General features: G+C 35.7%; 1 protein-coding gene across 1 annotated transcript in view; it reads right to left on the bottom strand.

Annotated features, from left to right (window-relative positions):
• The window catches only part of LOC149552483 (uncharacterized), a 395,852-nt gene that overhangs the window by 366,089 nt on the left and 6,396 nt on the right, over positions 1-23,367 (bottom strand). The window contains exons 2-4 of the mRNA XM_089788064.1: positions 7,846-8,070; positions 7,688-7,718; positions 7,366-7,547 (exon numbers count right to left, since the gene is read on the bottom strand). Of these exons, the coding sequence (XP_089644190.1) occupies positions 7,366-7,547; positions 7,688-7,718; positions 7,846-8,070 (438 nt within the window). The remainder of the gene's footprint in view (positions 1-7,365; positions 7,548-7,687; positions 7,719-7,845; positions 8,071-23,367) is intronic.

Raw genomic sequence — 23,367 nt, 5'->3', positions numbered from 1 at the left:
TTACAATCACCTCCTCGTTTGTTTTCATATTTGTGCATATCAAGAACAGTGTATTCATAGAACAAGCAGATTATACTAGATTGGTTCTTCCAATACCTCTTGGCACAGGGTCTGTATGGTGAATCAATGTGTCCCCAAGGTTATGGGCAGTTTCCGGAAAAACTCCAATAGTTTTACATCTCAAAGCCCTTGCAACTCCATGAATATCCTAGTAGAACACCTCCATTATAAGTAGTTCCTCGGAGACATAATATATGGTAACTGAGGGGAAGCAGTAAGGATTCCTCCAATTCTAATAATGGTATGGGGGGACCACAAAAAAACTAAATTTCGGTTTTCTTTAAAGTTAAAATCCTCTTTGAGATATGAGAGCTCCAGGGCACTTTGCCTCCTTTGCTGCTAGAGAAATCTACAGAAGAAAGAAATTACAAATCACTACATAGTGCATCTAGTATCTAGTATCATAGAATAGTGAGCCAAAAAATACATGTGTCAGAGTCCTGAGACCAGCTAGAAAAGAACTGTGAATTGAAAATCAAAGAAACAAACAGGGCATTAATACAACATGAACACATGTAGCATCAACAAAATATAAGCACATGTAAAAATATCTCCTTTCCTAGAAATAATTCCACACCAGTTTAGTATTTTAACATTCTCAACTATCATATCTAACAAAGCAACCCAGTCAGCATTTACGTGATCCAAGGTAGCAGCTCCATACAGTTGGTTAACAAAAACCATGGTCTCCCTGATAGAGTGAATCACTTCCAATGCAACAAGGCTCTGTGTCAGACTCAAGCAGCACTTCTGCCTCCTCCAAAATCCAAGGTACATTTATGCAGATCTGGGCTGATTGGAGAAGTGAGAGAGAGATAAGTGATTGAAAGACCATTTGCACAAGCTTGGTCGTTAAGGCCATTGAAGATACATTGTTTGCAGTGAAGGAATAGATTTAATTTTTTGTATATATAGTATGCTATATAGTTTGAAATATTTAAAGCAATATTTTAGGTACTATTTAAGATTCTGTAAGGTTTATTTTATTTACTAACTTAATAGAATATGTATCTGTAAGCTTCTGGATTTGAAGCTTACAGATACATTATAATGGATTGTGGAAATCTGATTATATAAATTTATAGAATATATTAGATAATTCCCTTGAATAACTTGGGATGATTTTTATTCTGTAATCTTTTAACAACAGGGTGTTTTTATCTGAAAATAAGTCAAGTTGTGAGTAATAACTATACAAATCCCTATAAATCTAATGTTAACTGAGTTTCTGGGACAGAGGGACGAGGGAATGGGGAAACAGGTTTCGGAGACCTTTTTTCCCCCAGAACTGGAATGACAGGGGATTTATATGTATATATGGAAATCTGAAATTTTAAATACATTTATCAATTATATAACAATGTAACATTCATCAAAGCAACATCATAACATCTATAAATGTAAATTCAATGATCATTCAGAAAATCATCATAGAACATAGCATTAAATGAATCATCATAGAATAAGAACATAGGATAGCAACAAATGAATTGAATGAGAGTTCAAATCTCAATTTCATATGTTCATATATATAGATCATCGAAACAATGAAAAGTGTGATATCATATATCAAAAAGTGCAAAGACTGCAAGTTTCAACAAAATGAAAAGTTAAAGACTTCAAGCATCATATCATATATCAAGATTCAAGTATCATTGCATCAATATATCATTTGATGTAAGAAGAGTCAAAATCTCAAACTTCAAAGTATGTTGTTGCCCCTAAGTTTTGGTCTGAGAATACTAAATATTGCTCATATTTACAGTTTCAATCTGACGATTTTTCCAAAGATTTCCAGAATTCCCAGATTACTCTGTTCACATTCAAACAGCAGCAAGAGCAAATGATTATGCACTCCGGTATAACTCTGTTCACTCAGGCCAAACTATACGCAAACTTGCAAGGAATGCACAATTTGATATATTAGATCATATGCATAAGATTTGATATCAGGGTTGCCTTAGGTGTGGGGCCCATGTAAGATTTAAAAAAATTGCAAATATTCTTAATAAGTTATCTTACCTTTTGTCCCCCCCCCACCAGAAACAACCATCCATCCCTGGGACGGTTGGTGGGCAGTTTGGCCATCCCCAACCGTCCCAGGGACAGTCAATGGTTTTGAAACCTCTACTAACTGCTGCCAAGTTTCTAGGATGGTTTCCGGAAATTTTAGTTCATGGGGGACAGCCTGGAAATGTTGGTGAAAAACACAACGAATATTTTATTAATTAAATTCAATGATTCCTTTCATTACAGTCATGTGGCTTATAAAGCCATGTATATCTGTTTAAAAAACTGTCTACGGCAATGTAACTTCCCAAAAACTAACAATCAACTGTACATTTGTTTATTAATCTAAACTAGATTTCAACTACTTAATGTAATATTCCAACATTCCCTCCCTTATTACATTATTCCAAAGAAGAGTGGAAGTTGCAAGGATTTTAATTCAACCCTCTGGAGATTTTGACGAAGTACCTTCACCAGTCCTCCTCACTCGCTCAAGAAATATGGAACTGATCACATCAGTGGATCTCATGACCATAAATCCTGAAGCTTCCTTTATAATATGAGTGTTCCCACCACTCCTCCAAAATTCCACATCTCCAAGTGTGTCTAATGCCTCCTCCAGTGCTGCACATGAGACGCCTTTCCTCTGAAAGTCCACATCTCCTCCCAATGTGTCTAACACCTTCTCCAGTGTTATGGAAACAATCATCATTGATATGTCTGCTCATGAGATGCCTTTCCTCCAAAAGTCCACATCTCCAAGTGTATCTAATACCTCCTCAAGTGCTTGACAAATCATAAACAAATCCTGCCCCCATCGCTCCTTGGAAAGACAATCATATTGCCAAAACCCCTCTTCTCTTTAGGGACACAAATAAGTAAAGCCCCCTCTTCTCTTCAGAGACAAATCTGCCAAGAATAGGCTTTACAGGGACACAGAAAGTTGCTTTTCATGCAATAATCATCTCTAAGCAATAAGCTAGCTTGAGATGATGAAAATCCTCCTACCTTTGTTGCCTTCCAACTTTTTGTAATGTCTTATATTCTCTAAAGTACAAATCTTGTATCAACTCCTGGATCATGAGGTGGACCATCGAGTCATTTGTATGTACTGCAAATCCATAAAATTGAGTCTCACCTTCAGTTGCAACAAAATTTGTATTTTTCCTCAACTTTCCATCGATGAGATCTTTGGCCCACTAAATGCAATCCATCTGTACGTGTCCATTTTTAGGACAATAAAAGCATTTGAATTCTTTTCTAGTTCAATAGTAAGACTTTTTCCTTGCAACCAATGCACATTCCTCAGCAATTTGATGACCTTTATTAACCTTGCTTCCTTCATCAATTAGAGAAGAAATTATTGTTTCCAAACTAGAACTCATTTTGTTTAATTTAAAACAATATGATCAAAACTTGATGGCATATTGCTTAGTAAGATCGCCTTGGCATCATTGTCATCAATTTTGGAGTTTACACCTGCAAGTTGATTAAGGAGAGAGCAAAATATACTTGTATGTTGAACAATATTATCTCCCTCATTCATCTTCAACCTGAACAATTTCTGCTTTATGGACATTTTGGCACTAGAGGTTTGTGAACCAAACCAAACATTGAACCCATCATATATTTCTTTTGATGTCTTTGTTAAATCAATGTGATGCAAATATGCATCTGATAAACCAAGACTAATCAATGTATCTTTAGCCATCCAATTTGTTGCTTCATTTGCATCTCGAGGTTTTGTAACAATTCCATTCACAATGCCCCAAAGATCTTTTTCAATCAAAAGCAATTGTATTTTAATTTTCCATGTATGAAATTCAGACCCTTCAAATTTGGCAATAGTGGTCAATTTATCCATTATCTTAGTACCTAAGAGAAAACCAAACAGCTTTAAAGACTAAGTTTGTATTTCCCTTTAAAATCTCTAACCTATTCCATAATATAATGCCATTCACATAAACAATCATCCATCAACAAAAATTTCAAGACAAATGATACTCACTGAATCTACATTGTCTCATACAAGGATGCTGATGACAACACCAAACAACCATTCATCAATCTCCACATTCTCAGCAAGAGGCCCTTAAATGATTTTTAAATGGGGCAAGTAACAGATCGTAATGTCACAAACAGCATTGGAGAAGGCAGGAGAAAGGCGACTACGGAAGAGAAAGTTCCAAACTCTGCAGCATAATTATTACATTCGCAATAAACCCTATGTCATTTCCCTACTCAGTGAACACTTGAACCTCCACAGCCATGCTCATTTCGTTCCTTCAGCCACTCCACTACCAACTGCCACCATAAGATTAATCCTTAACATTATTTTGGCTGTGTGCATTCTTCATCATTATTTTGGCTGTGTGGCATTTGGACAGCATGGCTATCCTTCCAGTGCTGGAGTGCTGATTCTCCTTCTCCCGTGTCTTCAAATACAATCTCCAGACAATAAAAAAGTGAGCATTTGTAATATAATATAGCCTCACTGAACCAATCTACAAACACAGACAAACTGTATATTGTTGTTGAATGTTCTAACTAATAAATCTGCATTATGTCTGACTGAAACAGCTCATGTTTCGCGTCATCACAAATCACAAGCACAGAAACTATACATGCTCTGATACCAAATTTGAAAAAACAGTGAATGTTTTTATTAATTAAATTCGATAATTCCTTTCACTACAGTCATGTGGCTTATAAAGCTATGTATTCCTGTTTGATAAACTATCCACGGGAATGTAAATTCCCGAAAACTAACAATCAACTAATTATTTCCACATAGCATTTCGTTTTCCAAAATGGGTGCATTTAGAGTGGAAAAATGTTTCCAGGTAACATTGCTATAAATTTATTTTGTTCCAGCACTACCAAGTCTCATGATGCAATTGTTCCATAATTTGTTCTGCCAGTTTGAAACAGTTAGTTGGAGTTTTATATTGCAACAAGTGTTTGTTAGATAGTTGTGGCTTTAAATGCAGCTATTGTGTTTTAACTTATACACTGTGTCTGTGCTTGAACCTATCCAATCTCTGTGACTTGCATTGATTAGTCTTTGTTTCTAACTAAATATAAAAAGCATCTAGTCTTAGGATTCATTTTCATTCAGATAACATAAAGTCCTTTGCCTTGTGTTGAAAAGAGCATCTCAACCTTTTACCTTCATCTAACCCAAAAAGATACACATTTTAAGTTTTCTCAGCAAGAACATGAAATCTTTAAAAAAGATATTGTAAAAATTGTAAATTGCGAGAACCTATTGTTCATAGTAGGTTCATTTTTATTTACAAGGAGCTCCCCCTAATTCAAAATCTGAGTTTTCTGTCTTGCACTAAAAAGTGCAAATTAAAATGCCAACAAACGTCTGAGATACTTTCCAACAAATTTTGGCGCTGTGTATCCAAAGCCCAACCCATTTGGATTGCCTGTTCCAAGAATTCAATGACATGCTCTTATACACTGTGTCCCTACCATCACCTGTAAAAACTGTAATTTGATTGCATGCTTTCCCTAGTAGAAAATACAATAAAACTGAGACTTGATCAGCTTTTGGAAAGCAGCTCCCCTAATTAAAGCGGATACCTTCTTCTGAGCCAAAGAACATGTGTGACATCCATGAACAGAAAAGTTATGACAGAAAAGAAATGTGATGTTCTTCACATATATTGTGCAAGCTGAGATATAATTCAAATTGTGACAGCCAATACTGTTGCCATTTTACATCATTGGTTGTATAGTCCACCTTTGCTTTAGCCTCAAAAGGTGACTGAGTTGGGGAATAATTGGATTTTCCTAGGGGTAAAACTTATTAGTCTTCAGGTTTGTTTTTCCTTGCCTCCTCTTGAGCCTTGCAGGTTTCCAATACAATCCCAAGCATGCCAAAGAGTGTCTCCAAGGTCTTTTCCAGCCTGTCAAGCTTTCCCAACGTCTGGAATCTCTCTTCTCGCTATTCATTCTCTTGGTTTATTTCTCCTTGAGGCTCCCTAACTTGACAGTTCTTCTTCCTTAAAGTGATGCCCTATTGCAATGATACTAAGTTGCCTCACCTCTTTCCTTTAACAATCTAATCAATGACCTCAACTTCAAGTCATAGCACCACAGTCCACACTTCGAAAATGTGAAAATCTTAATAACTAATCTGATCCAAAATTAGCCAAATTATATTAGTGTCTAATTGAGCAACACAAATATAATTAAGTCTACTGTCGATTTTTGCAATTTATGTAAAAGTTTGAATGCTATATCTATGCACATTGCAAATACATAAAAACTAAAAGGTGTAGAAATTGTATTTGAATTACATAGAGGAATGAGAATTGAACATGCAAACAAATAGAAGACAAGATGTATCGACACGAATGCATGCTAAAACACACAAGATTATCCCAAGAGAAAGCTAAACTGGGAAGAACCAGAGCAAGTGGGGCTGTGCCTCTGATCCACTACCACCAAGAATGTGAGGTTACAAAATTACAAGTTCACAAGGTCATGGAAAATAGCCATCAAGATATCTACTTTGGCTTGCATCTCAAGTAGTTTATTCCCTACTTTCGAAACACCTCCTGGCTCTGCAATTTTTTTGACCTCCAACCTCTTTCACCACTCAACTGCCCTCCAAGACTCTTTCAGAAGGAAAACTTCCTAGAAAACCAACATAGAAAGCTCCAAAGAAATAAACAAGTCAGTATACTAATTATGCAACTCCAATGTGGCCAATGGGTATTATTGGGTCACGTTTTTCTTATATACAAGTCACTGTGATAGCTATCTATTCTTTACCATTTCCAGGACGGTTTCGGTCTTGGAATCTTAACCGAATCTATCACATATGCTGAAGGGAAGGCTTGGTCCAGCATGAATATCTGTAATTTGATATTTAGAGACAACATATGAAGATCTTCTTTGCCCCCTTGCATCTTCCCAAGTCCTTCACAAAAAATTTCCATGTCTTGCAGAACCCCATACTACTTGCCTTACTTATCTGTAAGCCTTAGACTGAACATACAACAATGGTGATGTGAACCAATTACAAACTGATTTACTTCAGGTCACAGGACATGAGACATATCTATTCTTGCATGTACTGCTCAACTTTTAGGTCATATTGGAAAGTTTATGGCTGAGAAACTTCTACTTTGAAATTTCTCTGTTTGAAATTCGCTCAAAATATATATCTTGTACATTGTAACAAAAGCCAAACTAAAATTTTCAGAAATCACCTGCTTCTATGCCAGATGTCATATATCATATTTCATCTTCGAAAAGAATGGAGTATAGAGTTCTTGCCTTAATGGACAATCTGAGAGCAGTAACACGTTCATTTTGTTGCCAAGCTTGAGCTATTTCATCATTCATCTCACAAAGGCGCCTAACATACTCTTGTTGTGAAATAATTTTAACTTCTTCTTCGGCATTCTTCTCTGGATTGTCCAGTTCTTCTAAATGCGTAGTTGTTGCAGATTTCCCTCCTGCAGCATAACAAAGACCACTTATCATACATTCCATAAAAGATAACTCTCCATAAAGGTAAATGCAAATTCAAAATAAAATCTCATCTTTTTTCTGTAAGAGCAGTCAGAAACAATGACATCTTAATGTTTAATCGAACCTTTGATACTTTTGGCTATGAAATCAGATGTCTGCAAAATCACATCATAAGTGGTATTAATGAAGTTAGTTAATTTAAAATCTAATCACCTCACAAATACATAAAGAACTTATTCGAACTTCTTATTTTAAAAATTGTAAAGAAGCAGCTAAACATACTGCAGATAAAGTAATTGTGTTTGCACAGCTATACTTATGCATCATGAGTGTCTTGTAAATACTCCATTCTTTCAAAGCGATTTCTACAGCTTCACCAGAAGCTCCCTGTAGTATTGCCTTGTCCAAAAGCCTTTCCGATTCCTCGGGACTTGGAGGAGGAGATTTCGATATAAGTTCACTAAGAGGGTCAATGAAGACCCTTTTCCCAGAATCTGCATCATCAAACTGACATGAACGATTCAAAATTTTCAGTATTGTAGGCATTTACAATGAATCATACATAAATATGTAAATGTCATGCCTACAAGCAGTTAAAATATCACAAAATGACCATACAGATGTTTGAGGAACTGTATAACAATATGAATGTAAAACATAAAGGCAATAGATCTATGAAGATGTAAACATACAATAGAACTGATTTACCCACTAGCCACCAAATACACTTGCTTTCTGCTCTCCAAGAGACATATTCTTTAAAAGACAAACCAACCTATTCATTTCCAATTCAACACCTAGAATATATAGCATCATAGTAAAAACTCAAAAGCATGTTATTCCCATTTGTGATTTGCGTCATTGGTCTTTTATGAATGAGACTGTAGTCTCCACATGAAAACTGTATATATCACTGTAAGTATCAGAAAGGGAACCTCATTCCATCCATTCAGCCTGTACACCCATAGATCTAGCCATATCAAGAGCCTCCTGCATCAGAAAATGATAAGAAAATTATTCAGCCTTATTTTTGCATAAAGATATGATAATTTGTCAATCTCGGAATTTGCTGACTAAACCAACATTATGCACAATTTAGCACCATGCTGGAGCATTGTGGGCATCTTGTTAAAGTTTGGTATAACCTAGCAATAGAACTTAGGAAACTAATCAGGACTTGTATGAATAATTGGGAATACCTGGGGTACTTATCGATCCTCATTTACGGCTGCATTTCCACCTTGTACTTGCTTAAATAATTATTTGGAAGGGAAAGCTGCAGTAGAAAAGCCTCCATCTTCCATTTTAAGGTTACTGCTAGTGCATGATCATAAAATTATCATCAATATACTAAATCATAGATGGCAAACTCGTCGATTAATCGCTGAATGGAAATTACTTGCAGAGTTTTTCAAGGCTGCGAGTAATTCACAGAAAAAATTGCCCATTCCACATGCCGGAAAAGCTCGCCCCTACGTCAATTTCAGGCTTAAAACAGACAAAATGGCATTTTTTATGCCAATTTTTCACTTACAGCAATTTAGTCTTTGAGTGAAGGAGGAAAAGTTGCTTCCAAGCCCTTGCTAGATTATTGAAAGCTATTGAAGGTGGATTCGAGTGGATTTAACATGAATTTCAATCAGTTTTGTAAGAAAAATCACATTCCCAGGTAGGTCTGCTGAGTTTGATTTTACATTTTTTTAAACCATTCTATTCTTTTTTTGTTGCATCCAAATGAATTTTAAATCATTCCTAAGAAGTTAGAAATTATTTTGAATCATTAGACGAAGTTTGAACACTATTTTTGACAAGTTTTTTTGAATCCATCACCATTTGTTTTGAAGAGGGTGATACAAAGGCTTTCACCTCAATTCTCTCTCACAGAGAAGAATGCATTACAAGGAATTTTACTTAGAACTTCCCCTCATAGAGAAGACATCATTCACAAAGGATTGCACCTCAAAAATTCTCCCTCTGAACAATGATCCTGGGAAGTCAAGTCCTGTAGTTACTCCCTTTGAGACTCTCTTCACCCAAGGATGCCGACTCCCTCTGAATCTGATTTTAATCTTTCAACCTTTAGGTGACAAGTCGAGCCATCAAATCATGCAGTCATACACATGTATTTTTAGACTCCCTCTAAATATCAATCTTCTAAGCTCCTATATTGCCTTTGAAGAAGTGTCAGCCTCCCTCTCAATGAGAGGATACTCGTTATCTCAATCATCAAAGGTATTCGCTTCAAGAGTCTCACTTTATCCAACTTAATGAGTTCTAGATCAAAGCTTCTTTGTGTTTGCACAATGTTTAGTGGCATGTGTAAACTAGCAACCTTCTTTTCTTGCAAGAACATTCCAGACATAAAGGAAAAGATCAAGGCAAATAGCTAGTATGTATAGAAACATAAATAGATAAATGTAATACTCAAATATATGAAATACTTATCTACACATAAACATTATTGATACAAGTTGCTCCAGTGAGGGTCCACATGCAACAAATCCGAAAATCGTCTCCATATAAGCATTTGTCAAACAATGGGAATCAATTCCCCCCACAATGTAAAATTCCCACTTACTCCATTTTACAGGGTTTTCAGTCACTCTTTAATCCCATGATACACACATGAATTTCTTTCTTCCTTGAATGCAATCTCTTATGCTTCTTGGTTTTTCATATTATATTCTACACAAAGGGCTTGTGATTGATATATTATTTTCATCAGCCAATAGGAAGTTGAGTCTTTAGTTGGTCAACACCTATATTAGCATTTGAGCATGAACAATGACTTTGCAACTCACAAAATCTATATCATTTCGTTACAATTTATGCAAAGTATAAGCTTGCTCAATGGGTCCATTCGCCAACTTCACTCCTCTGTTTCCATCAAATGAAGTAATACAATCTCTTTCTCAAAACATCTTATCTACATTAGCTAAGAGGGTGTTTGATTGTTCTTCATGCTTAATCTCCACAATGTTATAATGAAACTTCTTATAACATCATCTAAATATTCCTAGTATTATGTTTATGTTGTACTCCCATTCAAAAAGTTGGATTCCAGGCTTGTTGTAAGTCACATCACCTAATGCTCAATTTGTCATGTTATCGTATTTTGATTCATCACTACTATCGTATGCAATGTCACTGCTACTAATTTTTGTCTTCCTGCATCCTATAACAACATCTTGTTCTGATCTATTTCCAATTACCTTTGTATGTACAGAGGATGATTATGCATTTTGGTTATGCCATGTGGCATCTTATGTACTTGTATATTATTTCATTTGATTTTGTACTTATGGTTATCATATGATGTCGACTTTGTTATGTATCAGATTTAATCTTAATAAAACTTATGTATGTGATTCAATGCCATGGAACCCTTGAGAGATGCAGCTGTTATTATATTGCTTATGTATGTATGTGAGTTATTGCTTCCACTATGTTATCTCTTGTTGTTTTAATCTTTTAAAAAAAAAATGTTTTGCAAACTTAGTGACATAATAGGTTAATTTCTTTTGGGTTCCCTGGCAGGGCGTTACATTTGGTATCAAAGCCCGAGTTTCAACATTGGGAACTCTCGGCATATTGTGCGCCATCAGTTAACAAATGTCAAATAGTTAAACTTGCACCAAGATTAAACAACAAGACTTATCAACCGAAATATGAACAAAAAAATTGGAAACAATAGAACTATGAGAATATATAGAGGTGTCAAAGGGGTGTGAGTACCAACCGTCAACAATCATTGTCCAAGTACCTAGCCCTCATCAACACCAACCAACATTAATCATACTAATTGTCTGACAACGTCATCCACCCCAAAAAGAAAGTGATCTTCGGACAACACACAACAAAATGGGCACTGATACAACTATACAAAAGAAATTGGGAAGTAGGAAGAGGTTTATCTTTTTCAAAGAGGGACAATTATGAAGAGTTCTAACCCTTGCAAAGGGCATAAATGATAAGGGTTGTGACTCATCCAAAGGGTTGTAATTGTGGAGGTTGTGACTTTGCAAAGGGCAGCCACGATGAAGAAATGTGACTCTCCCCCACATTGAAAGATACATAGGAGAGAATGTTTTGTTTGAGGAAATCTAAGGGAGAGCAATTTGGGGAATAATATATTATTCTCAAAGTGTGATGTCCCCAATTTCAGAATGGGTTTTATAGGAAATAAGGATTAATTACCAATATTAGATTATTAAAATAATATAGTAATTATTATTATCTATTTTAAAATACAAATATTATTTATAATAAATAAGATAAATAATATTAAATATCTTTAATATATACTATTGGATATATTTAAATCTAAAATACATATAATAATATTAAGGTTAAATATAAATTATAATATATATTTTATATAATAACATATCATTATAGACATATACATATTGAAATAATAATAACATAATATGTATAGAAATATATATCAACTATTATTATCTTTTATACAATAATAAATATTAATATATTAAGCATATAGGTTATAATGAATTAATATTAATAATATTGTATTAATAAATAATAATATAATATACAAATTAAATGAAAAGACGTGTCTCTTCTCTTATTACAATATAAAAAGAAGTATTATGTCAGAATGAGGGATATGAATAGATTTTTTAAAGTATAACATATAAATGGAAGGTAAAAATGGAGAATGTCTGGAGACAGGTCATTACACAAAGGCAACAATGAAAAGTAGTGACTCAATTATAATGAAAGGTGGTGAACCTTTCGCCAATAAAGTATAGAGGAGACTTCATTCCAAGCAAAAACGAGCAACAATAAAAGAGTATTATTCAGATTTTGAGAGCAGAATTTTTCATATTGAAGATCAATCTAAGAGATCAACCTGATATGATAAATCAGACTTAATATTTATACAGCTTATCTCATCTTATTCGAGTAAGACTTATATCTCTAATAACGTTATTGCTCTTATTTCAATTTGGATTTGTGAAATAAGGTGATTCTGAAAGGAGACATTATGGTGTAACTAATACCATAGGTTTTATGTTATGGATGTTTTCTCAAATAATTGATGAAATAAACAAAAGAGTAAAACAACACATAGTAGAATATCACAACACCAAATACTTGACATCCCATCAAACATTTAACAAAGTTCAAGGAAATATTAGACAATCATCTTGCATAATGCAGCTTAATGCTCTCTATTCTCTTAAATAAAATTTGGATCATGTAGTCAGCATACAGTGCCTACTTTTACGTTTGATAATATTGGTTATCCATCAATGTATTGATTAAAGATAACAGATTTCCACAACCCATGAATGTTGTTGATGTGCTTCTAGATGAGATTGTGTGCAAGTTTTGACATCAACATTTTGAATTATTGAACTCTCTCATCCTGATGATGGATCATGGAGTATGATCCGAGAGGTCGATATCAAATCTTGCACACAATCCCATCAAGAAACACAAGACCAAGTATTAAATTATTAATTATTGTCAATGTATTAATTGTCTGTTGGTTGTCACTCTTGAGTAGTTGTAAGCGGCAGTTGGTTGACTATTGTGTCTCTCTTGGCAATCATCACGTCCTTTAAGTTTAGATATGAATTTGTACCGCCAAGGAAGAGAGCAGTGTATAGTCGGATGAATTGTGATCCTTGGCTGACCATCTCTGGTCTTCTACTCAGTAATGAATTCATGAGCAAATAAAGTATATTTTACTCCTATATCTAGTACGCGTTGTCATCCATTATTATTTTACATATCTAATGTACCAGAGATAGCAATAAACATTTGGCATCATTGTCTTAAAAGTAATCAGGTCAGCATTGCGTGATTCATGCCTTTAGATCCCAATAAAAGTGAGAAGAGGTCACAAGGTTGTCAAGACCAAGTGGTTTGACAATCTTCAAGGATTTTTGAATAATAAGAACAAAGGAAAATATTACAAGAAACATTGGAGGAAAATCCAATAGGTCGATTCCTAAGTTGGAGCCCTTTCATACAATCAACACTAGACGAAGAACGCAAAGAAGCAAACCTTGGACTGACAGACATACTGCATTACATTGAGAATCTATCCATCTTAGGAGAACCCATATACAAAGGATTTGAATTGAAGACCCTCATACAAAGGGAGCACAAGTACAAGTCAAAGCTTAAAAGTACCCAAGGTGTTGGGAACGTTAAAGGTGGACGTGTAGAGGATGGCCAAGAGTGCAGGGAAAATACTGAAATATATTAGTCAAAACAGTCCACCCAACTCCGACACACAAGGTAGCAAGTAGACAAGAAAGATGGTGACTTCTCAAACACGTAAAAAAGTGGATTAACAAAAATAGTCAAAAGATCCTATGGGGCACTAGAAGATATGCAAGACTATCTGGGTAGCAAACAATCAAGTTCACAAGGACTATTGGTTAAAAGTGTTTCCAACAATGCTATGGGGTACAGCCATCAACTAGTTCATAGAACTAGATGCTTCATCCATAGCCTCTTGAGATGTGCTCGAGTAGGCATTCAAGGCTGAGTTTAAATTTCTACGAGATGAAAATGAGATTGTCCTTGAAATTTATGATACCAAACAAGGGAAGAATGAAAATGTATAAGTTTAGAATCATAGGTTCAAGCAATTGTTAGCCAGGTTAGAGGATCAACAACCAACAAGTTGAAGAAGAGGTACCTTATTGAGGGGTTGATTCCCTCATTATGCAAAAAGATGAAAGTGAATACACAAAAAAGATGAAAGTGATGCCTCCACCCTTGTATGTTGATGCCTATAATCGGGTGATGGACATAGACAGTGAAAACAAGACATCCTCCTAAGAAAAAAGGAACGCAAATGGTGACAAAAGCATAGAGGGCAGTAGCAATAATTAATCGACAACAGTCCAAGCTCTAGGCAAGATATGATAAGAATGATAAAAGAATTGAAAACCAAGAAAGGAACTAAGAAAGAAAGCAATGAACTATGGTGTACCTTGCGCAAAATTGAAGAGCACGTGGAAGGTAACTGTCCTAAAATGATGTTTTCCAAATTTTGCCAAGTGATGGGTCATTCAATAAGGAGTGTCCATATAATTTGAAGACTAGAAGCACACAAGTACTACTCACACTAGAAGAGTCTACAGGATTGAAACAACAAAATATATCGCCAAGCAATTATGAAAATCAAGCCTATAGGGGCTCTACATTCATTGTACAGCCAAAAGACACCAAAGCACTACAAAGTAAAACATCATCAGTACCAAAGTAGGTTGTACATGGCTAGGAGATTTTATGTTGCAAGGGGTATGCATGCTGAGGGTAGGGCATTCAAATGAGGTATAACCCAAGGAAAATCCAAGCTATTGTGTGGAATTCCATTGAGATAGAATATAAGCACCTGGGTATAGGCATCAATCAAAGAGCAATCACAGTATGCTCCATGTAGCTAAAGGCCCCATAGAGTGGTTCCACACAGGCCTTTATTCACAGATGTTGACACATATATAATAGCATCAAGTATCCTTCTCCACCAAGTCCTTGAGCTGCTACCGAAGCTACTGGTACCAATGCCCGACAGGAGCTAGTGCTATCTGTTACGCACTTTACAACCATCGATTACTTGGCGAATATAGTTGGTGGTGCATGCAGAGGGTCACCCCCCTCTATAGAATTGAGGTTGTGACTCACTTGAATGGTTCACCCTACTATTCTAAGGAGCAGGTAGAGTCACTATAAAGAGAATTGGGCCCCCTATTATTTTATGGCGATGATTCTCAATTCTATACGTAACATGATGCATGCAGTCGCCCCCCACTATTATAAGGTAGGGATCAAATAGTGGAGGGGCAATTCATGTGGGCCATATTATTTGTAAGGCAGGAAACACCTATAGGAATTACTAGAGTTCCCACCCAAGTTACGTACAGAATTTGGCTGGTAAACTATTGGGTGGGAGGGATAAGCCCTCCAACTTATCTATAGGGAGGTAAAGGGAGAGTTACAATAATATATTTGAGGGCAGGGTATTGCTCATATGACTAGTTTAGTGACCTGCCCCCACCCTAGCACTTCATCCTTCGTCTTGCGAATATGACTGCAATAATAGAATAAAGGGTGGTGCATGCAAAGGTAGATTACTATGACCCAACAGCAATTAACAGGTGGAACCATTCCTCCATTGATCAACTATAGATAGTCCTCGCGGACATGGGGGCTGTGGACCCCCAGGGTGCATGCAGAGGCAAATTAATTGTTGGTGGTAATGTTGTGACCCATTAATGAAGATTCTTAACTATCCACAATGATCAACACCTACAGTTGAACACCTTTACTATAGAATGAAGCACCCCCCTTACCCCCCCATAAAGAAGTTGTAGGGCTAATCTACCTCAACTAGCCTATAGATAGTAGGGGCTCCCCCTCCCGGTATTGAGTAGGCCTGGGTGATTCTGGTTCCTATACATAAATGGACTGTAGATCATAGAGAACTCGCATCCTAACAAGAATGGACTGTATGCCACTAAGAAAATCAGACCATTCATCAACAAATTGTACAGGAAATGTGGCCGACGGGTTCATGTCGTCAATAGATACTGTGTAGCCGACGGGTTCATGTCGTCAGTAAAGATTTGTAGCCGACGGATAGATTAGTATTGTTATGTAGCCGACGGACCCCTTCAGGAAGGTTCGGCGGGAAGTATTTATACCCCGTCTGGGATCATTGTAAATCATCTTATGTAACATAATCTAATGTCTTGGCATATGCGAATAATAGGAGTTCTGTTGTTCTTGTTCATTGTCTGTGTGCATTAATCATTAATCTATGCGGTAAACATTTGGCGCCGTTGTGGGGGGGATGATGTCGTCGGTAGAAACTGTGTGGCCGATGGGTTCATGTCGTCGGTAGATACTGTGTAGCCGACGGGTTCATGTCGTCGATAAAGATTTGTAGCCGACAAATAGATTAGTATTGTTATGTAGCCGATGGACCCCTTCGGGAAGGTTTGGCAGGAAGTATTTATACCCCGTCTGGGATCATTGTAAATCATCTTATGTAGCATAATGTAATGTCTTGGCATATACGAATAATAGGAGTTATGTTGTTCTTGTTCATTGTCTGTGTGCATTAATCATTAATCTATGCGGTAAACAAAAAATCCATCACATTGTACGTCAAAAAAAGAAACACACGGTCATAGTCGTACAATCAAGTGACCAAACAATATGGAGGAAAAGTGAAGTCGTACTTGGTGCCAAAAGGGTCGTACAAGGAGAGACATGAGAAAGATATCAAGTCATACTAGAAGCATCAAATCATGTGGTATGATAGAGTAACCACATCGTATGAAGGAAGAAAAGTGAACCCGTACATGATGCCACGAAGGTCCTATGAGGAGCTACGCCAAGAGAATGATATTGAGTTGTATGGTAGCATCATATCATACTTAAGAGTGCAGCGGCCATAAAATACAAGGTCATACGTGGGGAGTACACCATATGGACAACTGAGGAGAATATACAAAGGGCAAATATCTAAGTTGTATGTGAATTCCAAGCTACACATGATTGACTGTTGCAAGCCATACATGGAGATGCCACCTGGATGTATGGGATGGATCCTTAGCATGTGGTACTAACTTTTGGGTCATACGTTGCACATTCATCTCAATGTCATCCTTCCACATGACTTAAGCATATAGTGAAGTGACATGTCTTAAAATCTCACAAGAGAGTACAACTTAATCACAAATTTACATAAAATCTCTATTTTTTTGCTCCTTTGACATTATTTTTGCAATCTTCAAAAGTCGTCAATATAAGGTGCACCATGGAGGTATGTGTGGTTCTAAAGGTGTTTAAGGTCTTAGTGTTGAGGGCGTTGCCCCTCGACAATGCCCTATAACATGTCAAGGAGAACACCATGGGCATATTACTTGACGTAGACTTGTCATCTAGAAGACAATTTTTTCTTTTGGGAAAGATGATTTAGTCAGCGTATGATGCCTATTGTAATTTTTGATAATATTGTTAATTCGTCAATGTATTGTTGTTGTCAATGCATTAATATATGTTGGTTGTCACTCTTAGGTAGTTGTAAGCATGGGTTGGTTGATAGTTGTGCCTCTCTTGGCAACCATCACGTCCTTTAAATATATTGTGTATTGCCAAGTAAGAGAGTAGTGTATAGTTAAATGAATTGTAAATCTTGGTTGACCATCTTTGGTCTTCTTCTCTGTAATAAATTCATGAGCAAATAAGATATATTTTACTCTTATATTGGTACACACTGCCATCTGTATTATTATTTTATGTATGTAATATACCAGGCATAGCAATAAATAGATCACAATCAATGCCTCCAATGAAAGGCACAAACCTCACTTAAAACACTCATATGGAACCAGAGTTTTTTTATTTTAATTGTTTACAATTAAATGTTTTGCAACCTCCATTTGTCTCCATTTAAATGTTGCAGTGTAGTTACCCAAAAATTCAAACTCAGATACTACCAATGGCATGACAAACAACACAAATAGGGTCTTCTTACTTTATTCCATAATTAAGCCTTTTTGTATCTGTTTTGCGATAAGTTTAAGCTTTTTGTCTCCCTTGTATCATTTTTGTCCTACAAGTCTCCAAGCTGAGTTTGTTGTGAAAATCAAGGCCAAGATATCAATATTCATTTACCACTTGCAAAGGACTTCTTTTTCTGCCAACTAAGGAGCCCTTAACAAAACACGTCTAGAACTCTCGCTCTCCCAAATTAACAATTCTTTTTTCCCTTTCGATAATGTCATCAACATAGAGAGATAACTTTATTACAAAGCTGATGAACTTAAAATCTCATGGGAGAGTACAACTTAATCACAAATTTGCATAAAATCTCTATTTTGTGGCTCCTTCAACATTATTTTTGCAATCTTCAAAAGTCATTAATATAAGGTGCACCATGGAGGTATGTGTGGTTCTAAAGGTGTTAAATTGGTCTTGGTGTAGAGGGTGTTGCTCCTCGACACTGCCCTGTATCATGTCAAATAGAGCACCCTACGTGTTGCCCCAGGACCCCGCTAGGGGTGTTGCCCCTCAACCCTACTTGGAGCATTGTCCCTTGACCCTGCTAGGGAAGTTGTCCCCAACCCCCCATTTGATTTTTGAAATACATTACAATGTTGAGTTTGCGTTCTACAAGTCATTGTCTGCACTCTTGTCATTAGTTTTCCCAAACATTACTTGATGTATACTTATCATCTAGAAGACAACTGTTTCTTTTGGGAAAGATGGTGTAGTCAACATATGATGCCTATTGTTATTTTTGATAATATTGTTAATCTGACAGTGTATTGATTGTTGTTGATGTATTAATTATCTGTTGGTTGTCACTCTTGATAATTCCTTATAACTCTAATAATAATGACTGGTCTGAACTACAAATCATCAGATCTTGTAAAGCTTGTAGATCCTTAGAGAGGATCAACCTCTTAAATACCTTCTATGTATGATCTAATCAGCGTCTTCAATAAGAGCATTTATTAATGTTATATTTGCATAGTATAGTTAGTTTACTAACTAATTCTAATATCCTTAAAAATGCCGATCTTGGGAATATATTGTTTAGTTTATAAGTAGGGCCAACTTGAGTCATGTCCTTTCTAAGGACATGCCTCTTGGTTGCCATATATAAAGGGGTGAGGATGTGGATAAAGGACACACAGAAAATACAAGTCTACTCTTTTAGCATCTATAGCCTTATACAATTTGTTGTGGGGATAAAGAACATTTCCAGAATAGTTATTATACTATAAATAACACTTCATATACTGATCTGTATATTCAAGACCATCTTCAACACCAAAGAAAGGTTGAAGAACTTCATGTTCTCAACACAAATTCCTATAAAGGTAGGAAGAAGCACTTCAAGAAGAAGGGTAATCAAAGAAATGACAAACCTAAGAAAGATTTATCCAAAATAAAATGTGAAAATAGTGAAAAATTTGGACACTGTAGATCTAATTTCCTTGAGAATACAAAGCGGCAAGTAAACTATACAAACATTACTAGGAAAGAAGAAAACTATGTTCCTGAGAAACGTGTATTGTATTCTGCACTATCAAATGAAATATCAAGCAAAGCATGGGTAATTGATAGTGGACCATCCAAACACGTTACAGGATACAAAGAAGTACTAGACTCAATATCAGAAGAAGTTAATGGCAAAGTTACCATAGGTGATGATTCCAATCATTCAGTCAAAGGAATTGGGAACTGCACCTTGAAACTGAATTTGGGTATTTCTCTCCATCTCAAAAGAGTACTCTATGTCCCAAGAATAGAAAGGAATATAATCTCTGTTATAGCACTTGAAGATGATGGACATAATGTTGCATTCATGGATGGTAAAGTAATGACCTGGTCTAAGAACTCATCATTTTGAGAAATCAAAGTTAATTGGTCAAAGAAAGGGATACTTGTATGAATTAAACATAGAACCTATTCAAGCCTTAATTCATGAAGATGATATAAACGAAATATGGCATAAAAGGTTAGGACATCTAAACTTCAAAGCCTAATCAACTATGGAGAAGATGGTTACTGGCTTACCTAAGTTGAATATAGATCATTCAAGCATATGCAAAGGATGCACTCTGAGTAAGAACACCAAAAGTCCATTTCATGATAGCAGTAGAAAAACTAACAATGTTTTGGAATTAGTCCACTCAGATTTATGTGGACCTATGTCTATTCCTTCTCTTGGAGGATTCTGGTACTATATACTTTTTATAAATGATTTATCTAGGAAAACATGGATTTACTTCTTAAAATGTATAGAATCAAAAGAAATCCTCAAGAGATTTAAAGAATTCAAAACATTCACTGAAAACTTATCAGGACACAAAATTAAAACTCTTAGGATTGATAATGGAGGGGAATATACTTCAAATTTGTTTAAAGATTTTTGTAAAGAAGCAGGAACTAAGAGGAAGTATATTGTTCCTTATAACCCACAGCAAAACGGGGTAGCAAAAAGGAAGAATAGAACAATTATAGAAGCAGCAAGAGCAATGATATTTGATCAAAATTTAGAATATTATCTTTGGGCAAAAGCCTCATGTACTGTTGTCTATATTCAAAACAGAAGTCCTCACTCCCACCTTAGAGATAAAACTCTTGAGGAAGTCTTTTCTAAGGTTAAACCAAATATAAGCCATCTTAGGATATTTGGGTGCCTAGTATAAATACATGTTCCAAAAGAAAAGATGACTAAGTTATAACCCTCCGGGAGGAAAGGTATTTTTGTCAGGTGTAGTGAAACATCTAAAGCATATAGAGTTTTAATACCTGGTCAGAAAAACATTGAACTTAGTAGGGATGTAATATTTGAAGAAGATTTAGCATTCAAAAGAGCCCTTAGTTCTAAAGATCCCACACATTTAACTAGTTCTGAATAAAATCATGAATCTGAGTTTCAGAGGGAGAACATTGAAGAAATTGAAGATGAAATTCAAAATCTTAATCTTGAGGAAACTCAAAATCCTAAGAAAAGACCACTTTGGGCTATTAAGATTGTAGAGGAAGCACAAGACTTCACTGCACCATCTAGAACTTTCAGAGAAAGCAAAAGACCCAAAAGATTTTCTATTTATGCAGCAAACATGAGTGATTTATCTAAATCAAAACCAACCAATGTTTCAGATGCTATTAAAAATACAACTTGGAAGGATGCTATGACGGAAGAATACCAATCCACTATTAAGAATGATGTCTAGGAAATTGTTCCAAGACCTGAAGGAAAATTTGTTGTTTCTTCTAAGTGGATATTTAAAATCAAGCATGCTGCTGCGGCAACATTGAAAAATATGAAACCAAGTTTGTAGCTAGAGGATTCTCTCAGGAGGGAATTGATTATGAAGAAACATTTGCTCCAATTGCCAAATACACCTCTGTAAGGGCAGTCCTAGCTATTGCAGCATCAAAGGGATGGAAAGTACATCAGATAGATGTGAAAACAACATTTCTGAATGGAAAGATTACAGAAGAGGTATATTTTGAACAACCTGAAGGATTGGAAACTCATAACCCAAAAGTCTTTGTTTGCAGGCTCAAGAAAGCTCTTTATGGGCTTAAACAGGCTCCAAGGGCATGGTATGAAAGAATTGATAAGTATCTCTCCACTTTAGGATTCTCTAAGAATGAAGCTGATCCAAATCTCTATTATAAAAAGGATAAAGATGATATGATAATTTTGATATTATATATTGATGATTTACTACTAACAGGTGATGATCATCTTATAGATTGATGCAAGAAAGATCTAATTAGAGAATTTGAAATGAAAGATTTAGGACTCCTTCATTACTTCCTAGGACTGGAAGTATGGCAAAACTCTGACAGCATCATACTTAATCAAGGAAAGTATACATTAGACACCTTGAAGAGATTTGGAATGTGGAACTGCACACCTATGTCTTCTCCTATGGAGATTAATCTACACAAACTTAAGGAAGTAGCAGCAGAATCACCCTCCATAAATTCTACTCTTTACAGACAGATGATTGGGTCTCTTATGTACTTGGTAAATACAAGACCTGATATTTGCTATGTTGTTAATGCTTTAAGTCAATTTATGTGTGACCCAAAGGAGATTCGCCTAGTTGTCATCAAACACATCATGAGATACTTCAAGGCATTCTTAACCTTGGGCTCAAGTATGAGAAAGTTGACATGGACTTACATGGGTATACAGACTCAGATTGAGTTGGAAGTGTTACTAATAAGAAAAACACTTCAGGATGTTGTTTCAGTTTAGGCTCAGCAATATATCATGGATATGTAGAAAGCAAGCATCAATAGCACAGAGTTCCACAGAAGCTGAATACATTGCAGCAGCAATGGCCTCTTAGGAAGCAATGTGGCTTAGAAAGTTACTGTTGATGTCAATTTTGTATCACTACATAACATATAGGAACTGAATACTTGATACGGAATATCAAACACTCAACCCTCTCTTGAAAAGTAAATACACATGAAAAACATGAGAAAAACCCCAAGATTCCTTACACCTATGGATACTAACTCAGTTATATTAATGTTGTTTGTTGGTTAATCACGTAGGCAGGCTTACGTTATTCATTCAAGGATGTTGGACTTTTGTTGTGATGGTGATGAAATCTAGCTTCGCAATGTATACTAGCACCAAATGATGTTGATGGCGATGATGATGGAGGGTGCGTGTTCAAATGACTTATACCTTTAATGATCCTTCTAATTTTCAAAGTTGTTCCAAGAATGAAATCCAACTACTTAACTACTTGTTGCTTTACTTCTACTCCTATGAATGGAAAGACTAGCAAATGGACAAGGATCAAATCTGATGAAAGCTTACCAGCGGCTCTACCTCTATAGATTCAATGATTCAAGGGAAAAAGACTAGATTACCACGCAAGGCTTCCTAACCAGCCGCTAGGATGCTAGTGGCCTAGTTTATAGATCCCTATCAAACATCCACTAATATCACCATACAACTATACATCAATTCTTACTCTTGCCTAACAACTTTTTTGAAATAAAATCTACTTTAACAACTTCAATGAAATTTAACTCTAACTATTGGAAGTAGAAACCATGCAATAACACCAAGTGTTCTTAATCACCATGCAAGACACAACATTAATAAAAAAGCAATTTTGGTATTATCTTAAGCAACAATTTTCTTCAACCCTTTTTAACTTTAACCATTGGAAGTAGAAACCATGCAAGAACACCAAGTGTCCCTAATCACCATGCAAGTCACAACAATGATAAGAGAAACAATTTTGGTATTAT

Source organism: Cupressus sempervirens, chromosome 6, assembly GCF_028749045.1.
Source record: "Cupressus sempervirens isolate cs-2001-9-10 chromosome 6, ASM2874904v1, whole genome shotgun sequence".
Taxonomy (NCBI): Eukaryota; Viridiplantae; Streptophyta; class Pinopsida; order Cupressales; family Cupressaceae; genus Cupressus; species Cupressus sempervirens.
Note: the sequence above shows the minus strand (reverse complement) of the source record. Positions and strands in the feature narration are given on the sequence as shown.